General features: G+C 29.3%; 1 protein-coding gene across 3 annotated transcripts; it reads right to left on the reverse strand.

Moving 5' to 3' along the window:
• Positions 1-5,665: 5,665 nt before the first annotated feature.
• Positions 5,666-9,334, reverse strand: LOC129890425 (histidine decarboxylase-like). Of its 3 annotated transcripts, none has more exons than XM_055965982.1 (5): positions 9,070-9,334; positions 7,494-7,719; positions 6,820-7,013; positions 6,600-6,736; positions 5,666-6,510 (listed from the first exon to the last, which is right to left on the reverse strand). In XM_055965982.1, exons 1-5 carry the CDS (start codon positions 9,287-9,289, stop codon positions 5,929-5,931), a joined length of 1,359 nt encoding a protein of 452 aa, XP_055821957.1. In that variant the 5' UTR covers positions 9,290-9,334; the 3' UTR covers positions 5,666-5,928. The 3 variants fall into 3 exon arrangements, with proteins under 3 accessions (XP_055821957.1, XP_055821956.1, XP_055821955.1); XM_055965981.1 differs by having other exon boundaries at positions 5,666-6,507; positions 7,494-7,728; positions 9,070-9,333; XM_055965980.1 differs by having other exon boundaries at positions 7,494-7,728; positions 9,070-9,333.
• Positions 9,335-10,344: the final 1,010 nt, after the last annotated feature.

Genomic DNA, 10,344 nt, shown 5'->3' on the forward strand with positions numbered 1-10,344 from the left:
CGATAAGTCCGCATCGCGGACCTGTCACGGACTTGTTCAGTTTTCTAAATTTTATAAGAGCATCTTGGGAAAATTACTTAATAATATATATATATATATATATATATATATATATATATATATATATATATATATATATATATATATATATATATGATCTTAGACGCGTTTTTAGGGCTAAACTCTGCCCCCATATCAGTTTCTAAGGAGTTTTCTCTCCAAAAATATCCAAGAGCATTGAGATCAAGAAGTGGAGAAGAAGAAGAAGAATTAGATTTCAAGTCATTCCTTCAAGTCTTGATTTCCTTCGATCTCCAGGTATGTAAGGCTACTCATAATGTTGGATTGAGTTCATCCACGTTTCCTACATCTTCATTGAGTTGAGTTGAGTTTTGAAGTTTCATGAGTTGAGATCTTGAGTTATCTATAAATTGTATTGAAATTTTGTATATAAATTCATATCTATTAATGATGTTCTTAAGTTGAGTTTGTTGAGATTATGAATTCATGTATTCATTCACATGAAACCAAGATGAGATTTTCTTTTTGGTCATAATTTGTCCTGAGGTTGAGATTGATGGTTTTTATGTATAATAAAAATAATATTGCTTTCAAAGTAAAATGAGGTATTCTTTTTATATGAGTTTGATGAAATAGAATATTGAGTTAAATGAGGATTTTGCAGCAAGATGTTTGATGATGATGTGAATGATGTTTATCTTTAACAAAGGTAAAATGATTGATGAAGAGGTTATTTCGATGATGATGTTTTGAGATGAAGTGTATTGGAGTCTAATATGACTATGTGATATGATTTGCATAATTTAATTTGATTGGAGTCATATGAGGATTTTGAGTAGAAATAATTGTTTGAGAAGGAGTTTTGAAAATGATTTATGAACGTTTTACATAAATTATTTATGAGCTATTTTGAGTTTAAAGAATGATTATTTACATTCTTGATTTAGAAAGAGTTTAAGCATGATTTGAGTTTGAGAAGTCTCTTAATTATCATTTTGAGCATGAGTATTTTGAATATAAACGAGTTGATGAGTTAAAATTATATTTTAAATGAATTTAATACTTACTGCATTAATTGAGTTTGAAAGCACAATTTTGGATGTCTTAAATGAAGTGATGCTTGAAATTGATTGAGTTTCGAAAAGGGTCCAATGAGACCAGATTGATTGAGTTTTGAAAAGGGTTTAATGAGACCAGATTGATGGAGTTTTGAAAAGATTCCAATGAGACTAAATGAGTTGATTTGAAACTAAGTCCAAAGAGACTAAATGAGTATTTTGAGTATTTTATTCACCCGGTAGATATGAGCATATTGAGTATTGGGAAGAGTATTGAACACTGAATTAGTTATGAGTATAGTCCATACTTGAACACCATGAACTACATAGCCAACGTAAAAAGGAATTGGACCGTTAAAGTTGGATGTTTCCCATTTTATTATCCTGAAATGATAGGACTTGATTGATTGATGGATCCATGATTGGTTGATTCGTTTATACCCTAGCGAAGTATGGACGGACATGACAACAACGTCGTCTTATTGTACATCACTGGCTTATAGGTGATGTTTATCGTTTAGAGAAACTCCCAAATTGAGTAGATTGTGCATGATATGATTTGTTTGATTGTGATTGTGATTGTTGATGATTGAGTCGAATTGTAAAATATTGCTAAAATTCTAATTTGCATATCCATTGAATAGAGTCCTTTGACTTGATTGTTGAGTTGATTGTTTATGATTGGATTGAATTTGATGATATGTGATTGGATTGTATATGATTGAATTGGATTAGATGATATATGATTGGATTGTATATGATTGGATTGAATCTGATGAAATATATGATTGGATTGGAGTTGATGGTATATGATTGGATTGTATACGATTTGATTGGATTGGATGGTATGCTATTGGATTGGATCGGATTGTATATGATTGGATTGGATTAGATTGTATATGATTGGATTGTATATGATTGGATTGGACCGATTGTATGTGAATGGATTGAATCGGATGGTATATGATTAGATTGGATCGGATTGTATATGATTGGATTGAATGATTTGATTGAATTATACCGTACATGATTGGATTGGATTGGATTAGATGGTATATGATTGGTCTCTGTCTAAACTGTGTTCTTACATTAGACGTATGTCACCTTGATTGAGTCTCTCTTATCTTTCTGATTTGAGATATCTGAAATTATATTATTCTACCTTGATGTATGTTTCATTCTGTCCTATTACATACTCGTACATTCCATGTACTGACGTCCATTTGGACCTACATAGTTTCATAATGTAGAGACAGGTTTAAGAGATCATCAATAGGCGCACCATTGAGGATCTATTCACACTCAGCTTATTGATGAGTCCTCCCCTACATTCGGAGGACACCACTTATGTTATTCTTGCGATGAGTTTGGTCTTTTCATTTTGATTTGAGGTAGCCATGAACCTGTCATTGACACCAATTAGATAGTAGTGATAGAGGCTTCATAGACTAGATAGTGATGGATCGATTGAGTATCTTATTTTCTTTAATTATTCTTGCCAGACTATTTTAATGACATAGATTGGAGTTTAATTTATTGGCCCATGACTTTTCTTTCTTGTGTTAGATTGTTGATTGGGATTATCCACCTAATTTTGTCTTTATTTTAAGTCTTCCGCTGATTGAATGAATAAACAGATCTGTGATCAGGTCAAGTGGTTCACTTGGGAGCCAGCCTGCAAGCAATGGCAGCTTGCACGGAGATAGAAACTTGAAATTCTTGTCCTAAGCCCCCATTTCCCAACACAACCTCAAATCTTGATGCTCTAAGATAACCCCTTCAAGCCAAATTCGATTCCGAGAGTTCTACTCACCCGCATTTCTATCGATTCCTTAATGTTTTAGCTACTAACTCAAACAATCAAAGCTCAGAAATCAACCCCAATCCATTAGCGGATTGCCCTATACCTTACCAAACTCCAATTACACCCAAGTATGACCTATTCTCAAAATTTCTAAGTTACTACTCAAAAATTTTTTAGCCCAAATTTTTTTGCCATTGGCTTATCCATAACGACAGGAATGAGTCATTACAATTCATCCTCTCTATTTCACTTTTTGATTATTTTAATATTATTTCTTTTATATAATATAATTAATTGTTTACTGTAATATAACATCTAAAAATATATTATTGAGAAGTACACTACTTTCATTTCGAATTAATAATCTTTCTACTTTATTTTTTAATTTTTTTTATCACTTTAAATATGTAATTTAAAATTATTTTCATACTATTTTAATGTTATTTATATTATATGAGACCATTAATTAAGTAATTAATATTTTTAATTTTCTAATGTAATATACATCTAAAAAAAATATTATCGACAAGTATACTACTTTCAACCCTAATTAATAATTTTTCTAATTTAATTTTTTTTATTTTTTTTTCACTTTAATTATGTAATTTAAAATTATAATTATTTTTCACTATATAAAGAATGCACAAAATTTAAATGATAATTCAAACAATCTACTTTTATGTTATAGTGATAAATTATTAAACTATATTTTTTAATGACCATGAAAATTCTTGATGCAATAGTTAAAATGAAAGAGGGGAAGTAAATTATACAGTGATGTAATATTTATTATGTACTTATATTTCATTAATTATTTCTTTTTTATTTATATTGTCTATTAATATGTATCAAATATAATATTTGATTGCAATTTATATTATTTAGAATAAAATAAAATTCTCTATTAAATAAATTTTTTTGAAAAGACTAAAATTTTATGTTACGTGAAGATTATATAGGGTGATTATGTGGGACAAAAGAGGAGATTTATATTGTGTAATAGTAAAATAAAAAAGAAATACAAATAATAATATAATATAATATTTAAAAAAGAAAATAATATTTTTTTAAAAGAATAAATATAGAATTAAATTAGAGTTGGTTGTATTCAAATACTCTCTATTTTTTTATATTTAAAAAGTAAAATAGTAGGTGGGAGATCTATTTATGTGGTGTGAGGCAGTTGTCAGCTAACTTAAGTAATTAGACGTACTTTATCAGGTGGCCACATATTTTTGTTTTGTTTTCTTCTCCACTGTCGACTCCACGTGAGTGACAGAAACGGCTAATCTTTTGTCTTCTTTCTTATTTTCTTTGTGATTCTTTAAAACGTGCTAAAAACTCTCTTTGTTTGTATTTTAAAACTATTTGGACCCGTCCGGGAGGCAATACTAATTAGAATAATTTTTGGATTAAAATTTAGTTCATCAGATATATTTTTGGTTACTTTATTTAATTTAATATATAAATTAGTTATACATTACATAAGGTTTTATTTTATCAATTTCTAAAAAATGGAGGAATAACTTATTTTGGGTTTAACAATTTTTGGATAAGACCCGTAAAGTCTAAACTATCTAGCAATTCCTTTTTTAAAAATTTCTTTTGTAATTTGGTGTTCTTTTTATTTATAATAGATTTGTTGTAAATGTTCTTTTTAATTATATTGGATTGGTTATAAATGTTCTTCTTAATTCTCCAAATTCATTTCAGTGTAACTTAATGATTTTACAAACTAATTATTTTTTCTCCATATTTAATTTGCTATATTGGGTTGATTTTTTAAAGAAAAACAATGTAGTTCGTTGATTGACTACTTGAACTATTGTTTTTCTTTTAATAAGCTTCAGGTAATTGAAAATTTTAAGTAGCTTTAAATTTATGTTAAGTTTAAGGTATATTTGACCAACAAAAAATTAATAATACATTGTGCTATCAAGGATCTCTGTGCTGGCACATCACACTTCAAAATTAATAACAATTTCTTTTTGAATAATTTATAAAATTGCATCCATATTAAAACTATAACTTACAATTTTTATGTGTAAAAGTTGATGGTTTATTTTGATTTTACTATTGTTTACCGTTTTTTTGATTTTAAAATTACATAATATATTTTTTTAAAATTGAAAATTGACATTTTATGAGTGATCACGTGTAATGTTGGTATCACTTGTCAAGATTAAAAGTATCTTCACATAACCATTTTGATTAAAAAAAATTTAATTTGAATTCATATCTCATAAGATATATTATATATATATATTTTTTATAAAAAAGTATTTATTTTCATGGTTCAACTACGAAATTTTTAATTAAACAATACATTCATTCTATTGCATCATTTAGTGCTGAAATTTCATTTTTATAGTCGTGCATTATTTGAATTTATTAAAAATTTCAAATCAAGATGACTTTTTCTATCTGAAAGCCCAATTTATTTAATGTTGACTCTCCAATTACTAGATTTAATATCCCCCCACCTATTCTTTTGCTCATTATTTAGTTTTATGAGCGTCCACAAAATGATTTGTAGAGTCATAAGAGGTTCTAAGGTTGTGATAAATGAATCTTTCATAAGTTAAAAATAGACTTAAAAACACTTTTTATTTTACTCAAACACAACATAAATACTTAAAAATTATTTTAAGCCAATCCAACATGCTTTAGGTAATTGTGTGAAGTTCAAAGAGGGAGAAAGAAAGAGTCGCTGCAGACTGCTGAGACAATAATGTAATCAATCTTCCACTTAATATATAGAATACAAGAAATGGATAAAGTAAAAGTCTCACTTTTTGTTTATTACCTAAAGACAACACAACTTAATATGAAGTCCAATTTATTCATCAATTAACTAGACAATCTACATAAAGTACGTCATACAACCCACTTAACTAGTTTCAAATCACAATGTAAGTAGCGTAGACAAAAAAAAAAAAGAAGAAAAAAGATACAACAAAAACAGGAAAAGAACCTACAATTCCATCCAATTGTACCAAGTTGACGTTGAAATTTCATCATCTAGATGGTAGGGTGTTCATTTCCTTAAACGAACAAATACTGACCATTATGAATAGCACATGCACAATTTTGAGCACCAATATCATCTGCAACACAAGGAGGCTTAATGCTCCCATCTTGATACCATATTTTTCTTTGTTGCACTAAATCAATAAAGAAATCGTCTAATATATCTCTGGTGATTCTTGGCATAACAATAACATGTGCAATATTCCTCACGCAAGAGAGTTGCCAATGACGAGTAAATTGATGATCATGAGGCCTCTCAAGTACAACTATGTTGCTCAACTCATTAAGCATGACACTTATTTTTGCTTGTTGAAGAAGATCTTTCAAATATCTAGCATTGTTGAGGCATCTCTTAACATCTTGTTGTAGCCCAATTTGACCTTTAGAGCTTAAATTGTACCACAATAAAATTGGAGTTAATCCATTTCTACTCCCAGAAATTGTGGCATCCATAGAAGCAATGTATTCCACTTTTCTCGAGAGATAGACGATATGACTTTTTCTTGTTATTTGAACGCCACAAGGAATTGGACATCCCAAGAACTTGTGACCCGAAATTGTGACACTCCCAATTGGCTTCTTAAAGCTAATCACCTGCTGTGAATCCATTGCATCACAAACAATAAAAAATTGATCACTTTTGTAGTATTCTCAAGAGTTTGTTAAACATATGTTAGAAAACTCACATTCTTTATGAAAGGGACGATAAGTCCACTGAGTGCTGCATCACAATGGATATAAAACTTATCGTGGGAATAACCACAATCTTGAAGTGTTTGAAGAATAACATCAATGTCATCAACTGCGCCTTTGAATGTAGTTCCTACCATTAAGAAAATGGCCAAGTTAGAGCTCTAATACTTATGATTTATAGAAACAATAAAAGGTTGAGCTATGAATATGTACCAATATTAATATTTATAATTGCTGGCTTGTCCTTGTTATGAAGCAATTTTGCTCTCAGATCGGAACAATCCATCTCTCCATTTATTGATGTATTGATCATTTCCATATTTATTCTATACAATCTTGCAGCTTTAAAGACTGAATAGTGAGAGTCTTTTGATGCATATAAGATCCCACTAGGAAGTAACTCTCTCCTACAGAAAATATTATTAAATATAATATTGAAAAACTAAATAAAAAACACATTATTTTAGTCATATCAACTGCTTCAAATTATGAATGTGTCACCTTTTACTACAAATTTTGATATTCGCCACTAAATTCTTAATCCTGTAGCTATAAAGTACGCAAACCTTCTGAACTAAATTAGTCACAAAAAGTTGATCTTTATGCAATTTATTATAAATATGTTAGCACCAATTTAAATATGAACCACTCATCAGCAGACAAACTGGGACCACTAAATAAGCATCTACTACGCTTAGCAAATTAATATAGTCCATGTGGTTACAACATATAGTCCATGTGGTTACAATATATATATATATATATATATATATATATATATATATATATATATATATATATATATATCAATTGACCCCCTTTAAATTGTGATTACGCCACTATGATGATCCATTACTAACGATGATAGATATATAGGAGATACTTACCCTACCAAAATACCATGGAGATTGCCTTCTGTGCCACCATGAGTAACATAACCCCAATAATCATCCTTTTCAATTTCCCATAATTTGGCAAACCAATCCAAAACAGCCACTTCGAAATCTTTTGAATGAAAATCCACAGGACTCTCCATGAAAGGATCACCACAATTATTCAAGTGAAATTGCAAAAGCGGAGCTAAAGCGGCGTGGTGATCATAACATATGTTGTCTGGAAAACCTAGAGAGACAAGAATCAATTATAGATTTCATAAATTAAAAACTTTAATTCCATTAGGTAAGTAATATCAATATTTAGTTTTTCCATTGCAAATTATTGTCACGTGAAGGGGGAAAAAACAAATAAAGACTATCGAAACCTAATCAGCTCATTCATATTGATGGACTCCTTGACAATGTCAAAAGGTACAAAGATGATAGAAGACGGAGATGTACACCACCGAAGAAAGATATGGTGCAGTGGATAGGGTTGTTCCTGTCTTAATTAGAGGTCTCGAATTCAAGTCTTAGGTATGAAAGAATCTTTGGTAAGGAGCACGTTCTCTCGAATGGAGTTCTACGATGCATGAATCCAAATTAGTCGAACTCCAATGCAAATATCGAATACCAGATAAAAAAAAGGATGAGATGCACAACATGCTAGATGCACACTAATGTTATGATAACTCCACTATTTCATATCAAGATCACCAGGGGGAGGGGAGTGAGATCCACACATATGTTCTTTTAGTACTATCATTTTAATTTAAAACTTTAAATTCATTAGCTAAACTTGTGGTTTAAAACAAGTTATAAATGTTTGTATAATTATAAATTATCTCATTAAGGGTGAAATGGATATTTTAAAACTAAATGCCACTAAATATAAAAATATGTAATTTTTTTTTTTGGAATGACTAAAAAGAAAAATGAATCTCATATATTGGAACAGAAAGAATAAAAAATAGAATTCATTGAGGTATCATAGGATAATTTTAAGGGTTGTAGGCGACTTAAGCATTCTAATTTCCACACATTGTAAAGAGAAACCATTCTTCGTGTGATTTAGGCACTTTGGAAATTTTTGATAGAAAATGTTATAATTTAAGAATTAGATAACAACATCACATTGTTTAACTAATAAACATGCAAAGCATAAATAGTTTAATGATTTTTTAGTTATTACTCTTTTCATTTAAATTTGTTTATGTGGTTTAAATTTGATATAGAGTTTTAAGAAAATAAACTAAACTTTTAAATTTATGATTTTGAACAAAAGATCTATGAAAGTACCAAAATATCCTCAAATCTTATAGTTTTAAACATATCGTGCAGAAAGTTAAATTTAAAGAGTTATCGATAAAAAGAAAAAAAAATATTTTTTAACCGAGCTTAAAAAACAAAAGTTAGATGAACAAATTTGTAAAAACGGACCAAGTAACTCTCAAAAATGTCGAAAAGATCTATATATTCTCTTGATATCAAATGTTCCTAACATCATATATAATTTCATTGGGAAAGAAAATGAAAGCAGAGTTTACATGAAAGCCAGAAGAAATAAAGGAGAATAGGAAAATATTACCAAGATGATATTTGGCTCTTTGTGTAAGTGTCTTTAAATAATTATCCAATATATAATCCGGTGAAAAAAGGCCATTTGTCAAGCCAGGTTCAGTCACGGCTAGTTGCAATTTCTTCCTTGGCCCTGGAGGCGTCACCTTCACGACTTTCTTCACAATATTCTCACTTGGAATACAACCTTTAGGCTGATGATGAAGACAAAATGCAACGTTCATCATCATGCACGTCAAGATTTTGGCAAAAGCACCTCACTCCAATCTAGAGAAAAGAAGGCATAGCTTATTTATTGGTGGATGTTATTTTTCTCCGCTCCAAAATAAGTTGTATTTTTTATATTTTATTTTATTTTATATCAAAATAAGTATTTTTTAAAAGTTTGTCCAAGCTTTAACTTAAGGCTCGAATGGTTAGAGAATAAGTTATTTCAAAATTAATTATTTCGGGATTAGTTATCACATGATTGTTATCTTATTCTATATGTGAGATAAAAATAAAATTAGAATTTCGAAATAACTAAGTGCGGAATAAGTTATACCGCAAATTTATCCCAATCAAACATGGAATAATCTCATCTTAAAATTAATTTTAGATTAGTTATTCCTTATTATTCCTCATACCAAACAAATGTATTAGTAATGTAGAAATTAGTTATTAGAAAATCTATATATTATTTTATACGGGGATTGATTATTTATGTATTGGTTATTTTATCTTCTATCTTGCATAAAATAATATATAATTTCCTCACAACTTATATATGTATTAGTTATGCGAATTTCTAAATTGCAAATCAAATACTGTATTAATTTTATACGTGAATAACTTACCTCCTAATCAATTATCAAACATAATATTACTTATGGAGAATTTAATATACCTATATTAACTCTTATCCAAATCAGATATCAAACGACTCTAGTTGTCCTCTAACAATGCAAAATAAGTGTACTATTGATTCAACTAACTGATTTCATTAAAAACTAAATGAACTCGTTAAAAAGTCCATCCAACTCAACCCACCCAATTCAACTAACCCACCTCACTTTGTTTCCCCAATTAAAAGTGAGTATTTAATAGTTGCAAAACTAGAACAGTTTTTTTCTAGCAACGTCAATGTCACTTCACAAGCAACGTTCATCACATGCTATGCCTTTTTCCCCCTTCTTCTTTCGGCTTGGCCATCGCTTTGAGGGTGGAAGGCAATACTTAACTTGACTTTCGTATCAAGACCTTTTGAAACGACTTTAAAAAATGTGAGGTGAATTGAGTACCTCGA

This window comes from Solanum dulcamara, chromosome 5 (genome assembly GCF_947179165.1).
Source record: "Solanum dulcamara chromosome 5, daSolDulc1.2, whole genome shotgun sequence".
Lineage (NCBI taxonomy): Eukaryota > Viridiplantae > Streptophyta > Magnoliopsida > Solanales > Solanaceae > Solanum > Solanum dulcamara.

What these genes read in the sequence shown, in the direction of transcription:
- LOC129890425 (XM_055965980.1), bottom strand. Translation starts at nt 9,289, where the DNA reads ATGATGATGAACGTTGCATTTTGTCTTCATCATCAGCCTAAAGGTTGT. An exon ending in AAGAGCCAAATATCATCTTG is followed by an intron (nt 7,729 to 9,069) that starts GTAATATTTTCC and finishes TTGTCTCTCTAG; the next exon opens with GTTTTCCAGACAACATATGT. An exon ending in AATTATAAATATTAATATTG is followed by an intron (nt 6,737 to 6,819) that starts GTACATATTCAT and finishes TCTTAATGGTAG; the next exon opens with GAACTACATTCAAAGGCGCA.